This window comes from Urocampus carinirostris, chromosome 11 (genome assembly GCF_059441175.1).
Source record: "Urocampus carinirostris isolate Australia breed hairy pipefish chromosome 11, RoL_Ucar_1.0, whole genome shotgun sequence".
Classification (NCBI taxonomy): domain Eukaryota; kingdom Metazoa; phylum Chordata; class Actinopteri; order Syngnathiformes; family Syngnathidae; genus Urocampus; species Urocampus carinirostris.
Window position 1 is genome coordinate 10,683,472 of NC_142359.1, and position 16,372 is coordinate 10,699,843.

Consider the following 16,372-nt stretch of genomic DNA (forward strand, 5'->3'; position numbering starts at 1 on the left):
AATTGCCGTTCATTCATTCGATATAACATCTGAAACCTTGGGAGTGGTTTGAAAAGACTAAGCTCTGAAATGTGCAGAACATCCAGATGAAAATAAGTTGAAAAAATGTGGAAAAAAAATACACGATACTAGTATGTGTTTCATCCAACTATACGTATACTGTATCTTGCGATTTTTGTCAGGACCAGAACGGAAACAGGACCCAATTGCGTTACGTTTCTCCCGTTTTTTATTAAAGGAAAGAGGAAGGCCTGTGCCCACGATCCGGTGTTCGCTAGGCGCGGCAGGCAAGTCGCTCTTGTACTCCGATTGTGATCCGAACACGGAAGTGGATCTTCCGTAGCGAGCGGTGTCAAGGACGGAAAAACAGGTCGAGAGCCGGTACAGGAGGGCAAAAACGTGGTCGGGGTCAGAAACGGGTCGTAAGCCGGGATGGATGAGCATACGGGGTCGGGATAAAAAACGGGTCGTAAGTCGGGACGGGAGAGCAGACGTGGTCAGGATCAAAACAGGTCGTAGCCAGAGACGGACGGGAGCAAAAACGGGACAGGTGGGAGTCGAGTTCGAAAAAGGCTTGCCTAGTATACACTGAGGTTCGCAGACAGACTGACAACCTGGGATTGACAGGACCAGGTTCAAATAGTGACAGGGAGCCAATCAGAACCCGCGGCAGTTGGCACCAAATGAGCGGGCACAGCTAAGTCACATCAGAAATCATGACATTTTTTTTATTTTTATTTTTTTTTGCTGCTAAATGTTATTGCACAAAACCGTGAATAATATACCTTGCGTCTTATTTGGAGATTTATGTTACTGCTAAAGGTTTTTACACTTATTTTCATTGCACTATAGTTGCGATGCACTAGTCTGTTTTATTGAACTATTATTTTAACTTAAGTCACTCTCAAAGCACTAAGTTTTGAATATTTTGCCTATTTATCCTGACATTATCTTTTTTCTCTTTAAAGTAATTATTACATGTTTAACTTGAAGTGCTATGTCTAATCTCGTCGCATACAATGAGTCTTAGTTGCAATGGCGCCCAATTGGCCCCGCCCCCTGTGGCACCAGCTGCAGCTTGTTGACAGATTGGCTCCTTGTCAGTATTTAAACTCTGTCTTGCCAGTCTCCTTTTGTCGGTCCGTCTGCGAATCTGTTTTTATAGGGCAGGCCCTTTTTCACCTGACCATTTTTTTGGCTCCTGTTTGTCTCCCGCTACGATCTGTTTTGATCTTGACCACGTCTGTCCTCCCGTCCAGAATGACCCGTTTTTTTATCTCGACCACGTCTACTCTCCTCTCCTGGCTTTCGACTTGTTTCCGATCCCGACCACGTTTTTGCTCTTCTATCCCGGCTACTGACCCGTTTTTTCCGTTCCCGACACCGCCATCTCTCGCAACGAAAGTCCCACTTCCGCGTTCAGAGCGACCTGTTTCCCGTGACCAGCGATCACCGGATCGCGTGTGCAATCATTTCCCTCCTTTCCAATAAAACTTGTGAGAAACGCTACGCGAGTGGGTCCTGTTTCCGTTCTGGTCCGTGACACAGTGTTTCACATTGTTGATATCACAAGCATCAAAGATAATTCAATTTAATCATTTTTCAGGGTTCACAAGGAGAGGCAGGTACACCTGGTCACAAAGGGTCAAAGGTAGGCGGGTTTTTCTATCCGTCTCATGTTCACTTCTTGTTTCGCTGAGATTTGAGGAACTCAGATGATTTTTTTACCCCAAAAATGGTCAATTCACGCATTCAATAGATCAGAATGATAGAACATGTTGCAATCAATTAAAGCGAATTAAATGATATCGTCCTCATCCTGGATTAGGGCGAAAGTGGAGATAAAGGAGATTTTGGACCTGCGGGGCCAAAGGTGAGCTACTTACCTATTTACGATATCGTCATCCATTGCCTCAAACTTGTAAAAATTGGAACTTGACGCCATGTTCTGTTCCATGTGCAGGGACCTCCCGGGCAAAAAGGAGAACAGGGATCCACAGAGATTATCAACTACAACGGGAACATCCAGGAAGCGCTGCAGGTCAGAAAACAGACATCTTCCCTTAATATTGACATTTTACCATGTTATACAGTTCTTAGAGCAAGTAGGGCAAATATGCTGACACTGTGGTTTGTTCCCTGTGCAATCTTATTCCTCTCCTTTTCTCCTTGCGCTCCTTTGCTGTGCTGCAGAAGATTACCACTCTTACAGTGACGGTAATTATTTGTTTGTACAAAAAACTCCATCAGCAGTTTTATTAACTGTATTTTTGGGGTGCTGTGATTGCATGAGCACAATTTTAAAATTTGTGACAGAAATCTCCAAAATCAAACACTAGTTTATTGAACAGTACCCCATTTAAATACATGCAATCCAAGTTCCACCATAATCCAAATATACCGTATTTTCTGGACTATAAGGCACGCCTTCTGAATTATGTCTTTACGGAAGATTTTTCATATATGAAGCGCAACTGAAAATAAAACTACAGTAAGGTTGACGTTTTATAAAAAAACGTACGAAAATGTTTTAAAAAATATTTATTTGAATATATATTAAGAAATCTGGATTCGCAACTAAAATTGATTAAATCATTAAGAGTTATCGTAGATAGAAGCATTTAGTTGTAATTATGCATTTCTGATATTGTTTCCTTTTTTTCGTGTTTATAAGGTGCAACTGATTATAAGGCGCACTTTTCAATTCCCAACAAATTTGGGGCTTTTGGGTGTGCCTTAAAGTACGGAAAATACGGAATATTTATTTCACAATTTTTAAATTTAATTACTCTCCATACTACTAATTTGCAGCAGTCATCAGCATCGGCATGCCCTCATCCAAATATTTCACTTTCATGTCAAAGACATCACTAACTTGACATATGAGTTGGATTTATCGTATGATGAGGTTCTTAATGCAAATTGTTTATATTTTAATATCAAGGTGGGATGATCCCATTTTAGTTGTTTGTGGGTCTTTGTATTGGCCAAATAATGTTAAGAAGAAGAAAAAAAACGAGGGTTAATTATACAGTAGATGGCAATAATGCCCTGTTTCTGTGCAGTCAATCGGCGCCGCCCCAATTGTGTTTGAAAGGGACCACATCTCATTTTATTTTGATTTTGTTTGTTTTATTTCCTCTCTTAAACCCATAATAATGTGTACCATGAGTTAAGGAAAGATAAGTGAAGGGAAATATGGAAAACAGTGATAACAATAATCAAGTTGAAGAAGGAAATGATTGTAAAATACGAAAATATTGTACGAGTGTATGTCATTGAAACAGAGCTTGAAGGTACAGTAAATGGTTTAAAAATGTTGTCCATCGTTTTACCAGTATATTCAGCTTTATTACCTACCTAATGAAATAATCATGAATGTTTAGGTACACGCTTTATTAGTTTTAGTATCTGGCTATTTTAAAGCAGTTTTGGGGGTCACTTATAAGTTATGCAGGCTTATATGAGAGTATATACAGTACTTAAAGTCGTTTTGGTTTTGCTGGTCATTTTGTTTTTGAAAAATAAAAGGGAATATTAACTGCAAAATCCTTTTATTTGATGAATTTGAGATGTGGATTTTTGTTTTCTTGATTCGGATCGCAGCTTGATGTAATGGTGGGTCCTGAAGTTAGACGAGTTGAGAACCAGCCCTTTATATCAAGTTATGTAATGTTACTATTAGGCTGCTTTACTTTTCGAGATTGCCAAATCACTCTTTACCTTGTGTGCAGGGCCCGCCGGGTCCTCCAGGGCCTGTAGGACCGCACGGTATGAAGGTACATGCTTGTTTTTTTCTGTCGCTTGCTTTCTGTTGTGAAAAGTAAAATAATAAATGAACTGTCCTGATTCCTTCAGGGGGACCGCGGTATGCCTGGCCTCCCGGGACTTGACGGAGAACGCGTAATACAACGTCGTTTATGCATTATTTTGTTCAAGACTGAACGTGTTTCTTTCTTTAATCATGGGGTTCAATATTTGACAGGGCTATAAGGGCTCTAAAGGAGACATGGGAATGCCCGGTGCAACGGGAGATAAAGGATCAACCGGTTTACCTGGCTTACCTGTAAGAATTCAACCCGATTCTTGAAGTGATCTAGAACTGTGACTTAATGGCTTCCTTACACAGGGTGTCAACGGGGTGAAGGGAGACAAGGGAGATTCGGGTTTGCCCGGTCCGCAGGGCTCTTCGGTGAGTTCCAATGTCCACGTATGAAATAGAATTAGCATCAGAATTGTGTTTATTGTAATTGATAAGATTGTAATGAACTCAAATATGCATGGGTGTAAATCTATTTAGATTGTTGGCACCCCAGGGGCACCAGGACCTCACGGGCCTCCTGGACCGATGGTAAGTTTCAACATCACAAAAACAGGATAGTGTAATCCCTTGTTTTTTGAGGTTACTAGGGACCAGAACCCGCAGCTATGGTTGAAAATCAGTGAAGGAACCACCCCAACCCAAGTTTTCACTCTTTAGAGGAGATGCAAAGAGAACAACTTACAACTGGCCACCTTAATTACTTCTTACTCATGATTAGTTTCGCCTTTTGTATATAGGAACAAACAAATGTTGTGTTCCAATAGCTAGGGCTAAAGGTATTCAATTCAATAAAACAAGGAGGTACTGCAATACCGGGCCGATGCGTGGACACGTAATAAACCCATGCCCGATACGGTCCAAAAACAGCCGGAGCATAAAGTACTCAGTTCAACAACCACAGCCGGCAATAAAGTACACAGTTTAAAAACTACAGCCGGCAGAATGAATAGAAAATGATACCGGTACTTAAGATTTGATGCAGACCTGCACAGTCCGGGTCCCGTTAAAAGTAATCCAAGGGAAAAAAGTGTATATTTCCAAAGGTAAGGGTGGGAAAAATATATATCCACCTTTGTCTGCCGCGTCCACAAACACTCACCTTTACCGGTCCCCACTTCCCGTCATCCCCCGCGTCTGTTACGCCCCTTCTTTTTAATTGGTCAGTGCAAGACTTATCAGAATAAGTGTCCAAAATAAACACAAATAAATACATTACAAAAATATACAGTTGCAAATACATATTATACATGGTTACACATATTTACAAAGAAAGACGGTACACCGAGAGAGTTTTCAAAGCTTTAATAATAATATTATAACTTTAATCCCAAACCGTGTCTGTGAAGGGTAGCAAAACGCTACTAACAAGACGCTCGCAATACGGTTAAAGTGTCCGTTAAAAAAAACAAAACATACCGTACGTACAGAAATCACGGTAAAACGTTCTCATCTTCCCTCCTATAACTGTCGTCATCAAAGTTGTCCTCCTTTAGTATGGGAAAGAGACTTTGTCATATAGACGTCGTCCCACGCTCCCTTACTCAAAAATACACTAGCAACACACTCGCAATGTAAAATTTGCGTGCAGTAGCTCTGTTTCCTTATTTATCGGACTGTTCGATTGCGTTTAGCTTGTAAGCTGCGTCATGTGCCTTGAACTCGAGCGCCGCTGGCGGCTGTTAGAAAAATTACATAAATTGGCCTCATCGCTTAATAAGCCGCAGGGTTGAACGTTTGGGAAAAAAGTAGCGGCTTATAGTCCGGAATTTACGGTAAATGAAATTGCTGATCCCAACTACCAATGATTTAAAAAGAAACATCTTAAAAACATATTTAAGGGTGCCCGAACTTTTTCATACTGCTGTATTTTAGACAGTACATTATCTACACGTTCGTCGTCTTGTTTTCAGCTAACTGGTAATATGTTTGTACTTTTGAAATAAAGCCTTGTTTCTCATTTTGTCTTTCAGGGACCTCACGGTTTTCCTGGACCAAAGGTAACAAAGACCCGCATCAGGACACTAGAGTTCCAGTTTTTGTCTTATTCTGCCTCCTTCTGTTTTGATAACTGTTGACCGAATTTCCAGCAATCAGTGCAGCTGATCTCAGTTGTCCCGCTTACATGTGTTTGCAACTTTATGACGCAGGGGGAACCGGGTTTGCATGGCACAAAAGGGGGACGTGGAGAACTGGGCCATAAGGGAGACCGAGGTCCTCTAGGTCTTCCTGTGAGTATATCTAATTTTCTTTTTGCTGCCATTTTTTGTGCACTGGAGTGTTTGTATAACATTGATGATGTGTGTCATTCATTTTGCCTGATTAGTTTGCCAGCGTGTGATCAGAATGTGCCGTTATAACAGAGTTCATCTGATACTAATCCCACTTTGTCCGTGTCCATGTCACTCATACGTGCTTAACGGCGCAGGGAGCCTCCGGCTTGGATGGAAAACCGGGGATTAGGGTGAGTGACCCAGATGCTTCGAGCACACAAAATTCTCGCCAACTAACTCCTCCTCCTAGACGGATTCCCCTGACGGGCTTTCCCATTTCCCGTTTTTCCATGCCACATAATTACACAATTTTCCATACAGATTGACTTTGTTTTCATAGTCGCCAGCTTTGTCTTATGAGCTGAATTTAAGAGGATGAAATTGAGGGACGTAACACGCTTTGTTGATGTAAACCGCTTTATTTTGGAGTCAGCAAGCATTTCTGAAACATCCGTTCGTCTTTTTTCTTCCACGTGTTTGTTTGATTCTGGGTAACGGAAAGGCTTTGAGCAGTTCATTTGAAACTTTTATATACAGAATATTCTGGGCACAGATGAGCTACAGACAATGGCTGTAAAAATTCACAAATGCAAAGACTAAGGTGGCTTACCATTGTTCCTATACTAAAACAACGGTCTAAGCGCTGATTGTAAATATATTTCAAAGTTAAACATCAAACATTAAATGGATCCCACAGTTGAATACAGCACTAGGCTACTGATGATTGCCTGGTCATCCTTGGGGGAAGTTTTGCTCAAATGAAATGAAATGAAAACCGCTCAAACCGCTCAACCTTTGCCTCAGGGGTTTAATTGTATTTTGTTAAGAGATGAGAGTTTGAATGATGTGATCTTCTACCCCTGCACTGGCTAGATGAGAATCAGGATTTGAGTTAATCACAACTACCCATAAGCTGAAATTGATGATTACTGTCTCTCATTGTGTATTCTATTCAAAGAAGTAACGTTATAGACCTAACAATGGTGCTTAAGGCAAATTATGGCCACAAAATAACTGAAGGTATACAATAAAAACTGAATACATGATGAACTCATAAAATGATGGATAGGCACAGATTAGCTTTGTGAGGAAAGGGATCTAAAAGAGGTGCCACTACACTGATAGGGGTGGTAGCAGTGAACTGTGGGAAGGATTGTAAAGCTCTTAAAAGTAAAAATAATCAAACTAGGCCAAAAATGATGAATTAAAAGCAAAGGGATCATCAGACTTTATGTCATCTGGCAGGCGGGGGCCAAAGTTGTTAGTTGCTGCCTCACCAAAGGTACAGGTCCTCGCCTTAGGAACAGTTAATACTGCCAGATGACCTCATTGACTAGAAGGGCTGATGTCATAAAAGCAGATAAGGCCTCAAACCAATTAGACATTTAAGAACTAGTAAAAACACCATCAATCCTGCCTGAAACGCACAGTGCCAATGCAGCAATTTCAAAACTGGTATAATGTGATCCCAACTCCCGGCCTCCGTAAGCAAACGTGCTGCTGAATTTTGCAATAACTGCAAGCTAGCAATATTATTTTGTCAGACCAGAGACAAGGGCATTACAATATTTTAACCGTGAGGATATATCCGCTAGCAGCAGCACTATGCATTTTCCTGCAAGAGAAACGGCCAGACTCTGACAATATTCTTCGAATAACCACAAAATACAATTGAAACATTATTTTTGGTGAGTCCAGAAAGCAGGGAATTACAATAATCTCAACGAGAGGAAATAGAAGCATGCATCAGAACCTCTGTGTTTGCCTGAGAGAAAAATGTGCAGACTTTGGCTATATTCTTCAGACCATTAAAAACCAACGGAGTTATATTTTAATGTGTGGGATTAAAATAAGCGCTGAGTCGAATGTAACGCCAAAGTTCTTATTTTGTGAAGGTCTAAAATCTTGTAGTTTGATATAAATACCTGTCTCTGACTTTTAAGATCAATGTACTGTATTGTCAAACAAACAATACATAACTCATCACTGTCAGCATGACCCTACTCTCATCCGCTAACGACAGAGTTGCATGTTTACATTGTGGTATTGTTTGAATGGATTTTTGGAAAGCTACTTCTTTGGCGAAGAGCTTCACTGACTTCACTAACTTCTCGTTACAGGGCACCGACGGGCCTTCAGGCCCAGCTGGTCCGGCCGGCCCAAAGGGGGACAGAGTAAGAAACTCTCAATTGAGCTTGTCTATAAGCTTCAACTGAGATTGTTGTTGTTTGATAGGGTGAGCGAGGAGCGGCAGGTGACCCTGGACCAAGGGGGCCGTATGGATTACCTGTAAGTAAAAACGTATACTGTAACCCCCTAACTAATTTGTGCTTTATTCTTTGCAGCCTCAGTGAATTGTGGGTTGAAAAATATTCAGTTATTCAATATCCCTGATGGCATATTGCTGAGAACGGGGGCTGGCAGACTATTTTTTTTCCATTCTCGACAGCAAAAAGTGAACTGTAATCATGTGGTCGCGATCTATTATAGCTGATAGTATACTCCTGCAAGAGGGGACCAGAAGGGCTAACTTTTGTCAAGAACTGGCAGCTCTTTTTTCCCCATTACACTTTGTATTCCTGCCGGAACTGAATTGCACTCATGCGGCTGCGATGCGGTATCGCCAAATCCATATTGGCATAAGCGTGGACAGGCATTCAGCACTTTTGTTGGGGGGCTTGCCTCTTTGGCCAACCTAAAAGGAACTGCACGATTGTGACCACAATCTGCTATCCCTTGTCGACTATTGCTGAGAAAAGGGGCAGGCAGAGCCCTTTCTTCCGTTTCGTGTCACTTAAGCATGCCATTGTGGCTCGCCTAAAATAAACGGCCCTGTTTCGGCCGGTTTCCGTTATACCCAGTCGACTATTGCTGAGAGCTGAGGCCAAGACAGCAAAATTGTGGAATGCTAGACGGCTTTTTATTTTCTATTCTTTCCACCTAAAGCGAACAGCACCTGTACGGGCGCGATCCTTTATCCACGGTCGACTATTGCGGAGAGCAGGGGCCATGATATCAACGTTGTGTCATGTGGGAGCTCTTTTTTGATTTTTTCACCAAAATTTAACAGCATCCCTGAAGGTGCAACTCATTATCCCAGGTCAATTATCTCGGAGAACAGGTCCATAGAGATCAAATTTGTATTAACTCCTATAATGAAGACTATTATCCATTATTTCTAGATGACTATTGCTAAGACCAGGAGCTGGTAGAGCACATGTAAAAAAAAAAGGGGGCTGGTGGTCCATCTTGTGGAATCTCTAATATCTCGGGGAGTTCTGGTTCCCATTAGACACGATAAACAAGGGATTACAGTACTGTATGTTTTGTGTTAGGTTCTTTTGATGGTCCTGATGTCTGTTGTTCCTCTTTTTGCAGGGAGCTGCAGGTACACCAGGCTTGGATGTAAGTATTAAAAAGCTCAAAGAAACCAAAAGGCAGTCAAGTAAAATGTTGAAACTGTCAAAAGTGCATCTGTCTCATTGACATCCACCGCTAATTATTTTTTGATGCATTTTCATCTTTTCATGCCATCTGAATCTGCAACCTATTTCAAAATGGACTCCAAAAACTTCCTGGATCACACCCCTGAAATTGGCAGCCTGCATATCTGTTTTGTATTGCCTCTCATTTTGTTGCCATTAATTAACTTGCCCTCTTACAGGGGTTGCCAGGTTTGAGTGGAGAGAAAGGAGACATTGGAGAAAGAGGAGAGAAGGTAGATGTAGACGTAGAAGCTGTCGCACTGATTTTAGAGCGAGTCGACTGATGTCAATGGACAGGGACTGGAGTCAAATTTTGTTAGCGTCACGGCTAGCGCTTCACACTGTCATCTTCAGCACATTGAGGTCATGTCACATGTCATCCCGCATCGTCATTCCAAACGAGGTCCATTGACAACAGGCTCTTTGCATCCGGCTTTGATTGCATCTCACCACCTTCAGTTTTTCAGTTTCAGGAACAAGACTAATTTCCTCGCTTGCATGTGCTAACGCTAGCTAGATATACAAATGTTGATTCAACTGGCTTATGTTCCTGATAAGTGGAGTGACAAGACTGTCAAAATTCTAAACCAGGACGCTAAAATTCTCCTCAAAATTAACCATGCAATACATTTTATAATAAACAAATTAGCTCAATGGTAAAGCTAAATGTTGTTACGTCTCGTATATCAACAGCACTAAACCAGTTTGATCCTTTTCTGGCACCTTTTGTAAGCTAGCCATACCGTTAAACTTGTGCTGTTCACATGTTCCGACACGGGAAGTACTTAAAGCACTTAAGTACTTGAAATAAACAAAATGATACTACTTTCACTATCTTACATTTATTAAAAAGCACTCATATGAGCAAAATTCAATAATTTCATTTTTGCTCTACTACAAAGTTGTTGAAATAATAAATTGATAAATAAGAAAAATCATTGTATTATTGTTATTTTCCAGGTAAAACAAGTAGCAGCAAAAAAATGAAATAACATGATTGGCAAACAGTGATTATAAATAGAAGAACCCTGGCCTCAAAGCATACTTTTCGGAAGACCTCACTAATGGTCAAAATAAAACAACCATTATAAGCATTCTTCTTTTCATGTATTCAATAATTAAAATAAACCAACTCTGGCATAGCAAGCATTCTTCTTTGCAAGTGTATACTAATTGGGCATTCTTCATAGCAAAGAAAAACATATGTGACACTATTTCAAACAAATGTATCATAAACTTTAAATGACCTTTTTAACACATTCACAAAATTCTTAAACACATAAGGAGGAAGTCATTTTGAGTTCACAGGATTATATTTTACCGTTTTGTAACAAGTCGTCCTGCAAATAACCAGCATAAATTGTTATAACCACAATGATGTCCACAACTGGCTGGCATGACTAAAGCGTGAATGTTCAGGTTCAACAAGAACATTTGGTCAACCTACTAATGTGAAAAGTTCAGAAACGAAGACAATGTTTGTTGCTGTTCAGCCCGCAGGACATCACCTTTACTTGAGTTGTGACGACAGGAACAATGCATGAGTGATAGCCTATGGGAGATGTTCTCCCTGCTACTCTTTCTCATCCTTTGTGCCCTCATTAGCCTTAAAAGCTGGTCAGCTTCATTCCCCTCTGACAGTAAAACTGTAATCCCTCGCTTCTTCATCCCTGGCCGCCTCAGTGCATATCAAGTAGAAAAATATTCCGCAATCTATTATCCTAAGTCAAACACTGCTAGGCCGGCAAGGCATATTTTTGTCGGGCTTGGTGGCTCTCTTTGCCGTTCTGTCCACCAAAAATTGAACTGTACTTGTGCGACACTGATCTATTTTCCTCGTTCACATATTGCGGAACGCATTTTACTCGGGCCGAGCAGCCCTTTTTGCTGTTCTGTCCACCACAAAGTGAACTGCACTTGTGCGGCAGCATTCCATTATACCTGATCGCATATTGTGCGAGCGGGAAAAAGCACTTTTGTCGGGCCTGGTGGGTTTTTTTTCTGTTTTTTTTTTTTTACATCTGAAATTAACTGCACTCGTGTGGCCATGATCCTTTATTCTCAATCCCATAGTGGTGCGAGTGGGGACCAGTTTAAGAGTTTTGTGGGGATGTGTGCCGTTCTGTCCCGCCTAAAATGAAATGCATGGTTGTGGCCACGATCCATTATCCCCAATTGACCACCATTGCCATCAGGGGCCGGCAGAGTGCATTTAAAAAATGTGGAACGGGGGCTACTTTACGGATTTGCATATGTCACGGGAGGTTCTGGTTTCTATTATCCGCGAAAAACGAGGGATTACAGTACTTCCCTTTATTTTTTACCCGAGAGATCAATCTAACCTCCCCCCTGCCCTTCTTTAATCACTCTCCCCTTTTCTACTCTCACTGCTCTTCTGCATAAGTGATTTTTTTTCTTTTTTTTTGTAACGTGACAAAATGGTTGTATTCACAGGGGGAGAAGGGAAAGAAGGGCAAAAAAGGGCCTAAGGGCGAGAAAGGAGAACAGGGTGCCCCTGGATTAGATGCACCTTGCCCATTGGTATGTCACAACTGTGAGCTGGAAGTCAGCTCCCTGCCGTGTAGGACGGCGTCCTCGAGCTAGGTTGGGGGCGCCTTGTGACCACACCAAAAAATAGCAAATTAGACCGTGGATGTAATGTTGGCAAAGTCACGAGACGCCCCTACCTCCCTGTGTACCGGTTTTAGCGCGCGGTAAAAAATTCACCTTCTGTCCCAGTAACACTCCGAGGTCATCTTTGCAAACAGGGTTTCCGGGGATTTAAGGGTGAAAAGGGGGAACCAGGGCAGCCAGGTCTGGACGGGCTGGATGCCCCGTGCCAATTGGTACAGTATTCCTTTCTTTCCTCCACCTACTTATCCTTCTGCATGCCGCTCACCCTCAGCCATTCGCAAGCGACACACGAGCACAACAGCCACTGCATTCGACTAACCCTTTGACTGCACGCAGCCTATTTTGAAAACCTGAACATCGAATGCGACACAGAAGAAAAAAAGAAGCTGGCATCGAGTCCCTTTAACGCAGCCCTTTCAAGCCCCATTAAAAATCCCGTTTCCTTCTATCTGATTCCTCCAAATGACCCCTTTAACATGACGCTAACGGACTTCCATTAACTCGCTCCCTCCTGATCTTGTACCAATTGGGCCAGACCGTCACAAAATGGGGACGAAAAGGTCAGCGTGACGGGAACTTTCTTCAAAGTCCGACATAAAAACGCTAGTGCCTCGTTTTGCACTCGTCACCAAGAAAAAACGTGAGGCATGAATCAAGAATGCATGCCATTTATTTAATTTTGATGTGTTTTAGTTGCATGAATGACAAGTTATATGCATAGCTTATTATCGTAAAATAAAAACCAGTAGCCTACTCTAAAACAGGCATGGGCAAAGTACGGCCCGCAGGCCGCATACAGCGTTGGGCTTTTGAATACCACCCGCTATTAAGTTGAAACTCTAGAGGATATTACTGGATTTAGAACTTGCAAGGAGGACCGGGAGTCGAGCTCTTAGATAAGGAAATACTCATCCTAAAGCCCTCCTCTGAGGCCCCATCTTTTTATTAAATCTTCAAGATTACAAAAACAGATCAGCCCTAAAGGGTGTGGGCATCAAAGAACAGCAATATGATTGGCTGATAGTGAAAATTAAAACAACGAACAGAAGTGAGTCCAAAAAAGTAACTGGCATTGCATTAAATCTATTTTCCACTCGTCCAATAGTAACAAACGTATAATGAGCTAAACAAAAACATATACATCATGTTAAAAAAGTACTAATTTTTTCATTTTCATTTGGCTGCAATGACCACATTTCCTGAAAAGTTCGGGCACTTAAACCACACAAAATGTTATTGGAAGCACACCATCCGTTCATAGCTGCACAATTGGTGACCAACAGCGAGTCTTTTGCCCATGGAACGGATAGTACCATCAAAACTTCTCTTTTTAGTTTAGTTTTCATTCCATTTCTAGATTAGAGATGTGACAGAACGATCATGACAGTAACAGGCAGCTACGATGGACAATATGTCAAATATGTTTTAAACGAGTGCTGGACCCGATTGGTGGAATTAAACAAACTCATAAATAAGTTGTGACTATTCATTGATAAAATAAGTCACTCTTGTGCCGCTTGTGTTTTCAACAAATATTATAAAATTAAGTGGTTTGATTTAGATTTAATTCTTACAAATTCAAAGTATATTTCATGACATGTATCAGATCCAGAAATTATGTAAGGTAATTCAAATCAAATCAATCATTTTTTCCTACTAACCCGGTCCCTTTACGAAGTATTTGAACCCAATGCGGCCTGCGAGTCCAAAGGTTTGCCCCTGCCCTAAACAATAAGACTGGAAAAAGTAATATAATCTTATAAAAGATTAAAAACATTTTAAACAGATATCAATAATATTTAAATCCATCCATCCATCCATTATCTGAACCGCTTATCCTCAGTAGGGTCACGGGGGTGCTGGAGCCCATCCCAGCTATCTTCGGGCAGTGGGCAGTGGACACCCTGAACTGGTTGCCAGCCAGTCGCAGATAATATTTAAATATAATAACAAAAATGTCTAACATTCAATACCATTAATTTGTATAAAACACAAGTATTCAACTCGTGAGATGTCACCAATAAGAACTCAAGCATTAACATTTGATTAAACTAAAATATAGTCCACTCATTTGACAAATATGCATTTCGTGTTTAAATAAAGTATCAAAAATTCACAAATATCGATGATTGGTCTTTACCTGCACCATGAACAAATGTAATGTCATCTCTGCCCAAAAGCTTGTATCAAAGTAGCTACCCTAAATATGGATAAAACACGTCGATTTTATTGGCAAATTGACTTTTCACAAATGCAGAAAAACCGAAATATCATGTTTATACAAGAAAATATAGTTATTTATGTTGACTTCAATTTTAAAGAAACTTAAAAACGTTTTGAAAAAAAACGTAACATTTTAAATGCATGTGCGATAAAAGTATTCAGACACACTGAGAAAAATATGCTGAAGATTCAGCATTTCTAGTAAAATTATAATATCATCACACCCCTGTTCAAATGTCGTTATGTGTAGTAAAAACTAACCAATACAGTATATTGGCATTTCATACTACTCATTTTACCTTCAGTTGTAGGAAAAGGTTTGGGCTACCATGATCATTTTCAAGATTTTCTTTTGTAAATTGTTGGTTTTTGGTATCAGCAGTTAGAGTTCTAGATTTTAGAGCAGACAAACACAGATGTGAATGGAAGTTCATGGGATTTACAGTGAGTGTGCAGACTTTATCAGTCTTGCTTCAAAAACAAATGTGTCTCTCTTTTAAATTTAATTAAACAAAACCTGCCTTGAAAGTAGTATTTCAGTTCACAGCTGCTTTATTTCAAAACGAGACCAAGTCTTTGTGTGTGAATAAACTGCTTTAACGATCGCATTAGAGTTCCATTTTGATAGAGGTTTGCCACTTCCAGTTTTAAACACCACATGTTTTTTTTTAAATATATTTATGCTGAAGAGTGATATTGTTTCACATAATAAAATCTACAGCTTTTCAATGTCATAAAGTTGGGATGTATGTATTTATTTACAAACAATTGGGTAAGATGATATTTATTGTTGCGGTTGATTGTGTTAACTGCTTTATTTTAACACTTGAGTGAATGCAGTTTTACACCTGAACCAACTCACCACACTATTGACGTAACCACGACGACACCAATGCGGACGTCAGTAAACTGTAGTAAACAGTAGACGACAACAACAGAAGAAGCTATGCTATTCAACAGCGTTGGCAAAGGTTAGTCAAACGAAAATTGTGCAGCTGTCGAAAGAGGTGGCCCACCTTGTCAAAAAGCAGAAAGAGCGGTATTTGGAGGAATTGAGGACGGAGCCATATCTTCTTCTCCCTGACATATTTACACATCTAACTAAATCGTCCTCACAATCCGTCCCACTATATTGTAAATGGAGTATCCCCATACACTGGCGCTGATTTAAAGCTTATGAGAGGCTGGATGCTTACCTGTTTATCGTAGCTGGTAGGCATTCATGGGCGTCGATGTGCATAAAAATGCACCCCCGGTGTGTGCTCCTTGCAAATCCTGTAATAATTTGAGGGCTGCAAATCCCTCTGTTTGATTTGCAGATTAACATCGCCATCTTCTATCATCTTCATCGAAACGGATTTGGAAAAATTCTAAATCGGGCTAAGAACTTGCTGGTTGGTGCAGCCCCACCGCACAGCAATAAATCACCATCTTAAAAAGTCGTGGTTATATTCGTCTGCCGTGGTTATTGGTATATGTTTCAATGTAATGCTCCTTGCCGTCCGGCATGGCTCTCATTCTGCCAGAGAAGGCAACGTGACATCACCTCTAAAAGGTAGATACAAACGCAATACTGCCCTTGAGCAGCATTTGTTTTGCATTTAATTAGAATTTTTAAAAAAAACTTTTTTACGTACTTAGAAATTTACAGCAGGCCAGATTAAATCGTGGTTTAGAGGCTGTTATTCCTTCAAAAGGAGGCTCACCTAAATATTGATGTGGTTTTTCTGTTGGTTTAAGAACTGATTGCACCCTTTCTGTAAATCCTGTAAACATCATTAAACTTTTCCATTCTTAAAAATGATCAGGGCTGTCCAAATGTTTTCATACGACTGTGTCTTTACAAAAAAAAAGATGGAAAAAATTATTTTAAAACGTCTGTTGGCATCAACTGCATTTTAACAAGGGGAGTGAAGATATTTGGAATTAGGTGCTTT

The 16,372-nt window shown here is 40.6% G+C and overlaps 1 protein-coding gene across 1 annotated transcript in view; it reads left to right on the forward strand.

Moving 5' to 3' along the window:
* col25a1 (collagen type XXV alpha 1 chain) overlaps positions 1-16,372 on the forward strand; it is a 78,799-nt gene that overhangs the window by 53,626 nt on the left and 8,801 nt on the right. Inside the window, exons 16-32 of the mRNA XM_088348170.1 lie at positions 1,607-1,651; positions 1,829-1,873; positions 1,964-2,041; positions 2,194-2,217; positions 3,735-3,779; positions 3,859-3,903; positions 3,986-4,066; positions 4,130-4,192; positions 4,301-4,351; positions 5,794-5,820; positions 5,971-6,051; positions 6,249-6,284; positions 8,214-8,267; positions 8,329-8,382; positions 9,472-9,498; positions 9,758-9,811; positions 12,033-12,119. Of these exons, the coding sequence (XP_088204296.1) occupies positions 1,607-1,651; positions 1,829-1,873; positions 1,964-2,041; positions 2,194-2,217; positions 3,735-3,779; positions 3,859-3,903; positions 3,986-4,066; positions 4,130-4,192; positions 4,301-4,351; positions 5,794-5,820; positions 5,971-6,051; positions 6,249-6,284; positions 8,214-8,267; positions 8,329-8,382; positions 9,472-9,498; positions 9,758-9,811; positions 12,033-12,119 (897 nt within the window). The remainder of the gene's footprint in view (positions 1-1,606; positions 1,652-1,828; positions 1,874-1,963; positions 2,042-2,193; positions 2,218-3,734; positions 3,780-3,858; positions 3,904-3,985; positions 4,067-4,129; positions 4,193-4,300; positions 4,352-5,793; positions 5,821-5,970; positions 6,052-6,248; positions 6,285-8,213; positions 8,268-8,328; positions 8,383-9,471; positions 9,499-9,757; positions 9,812-12,032; positions 12,120-16,372) is intronic.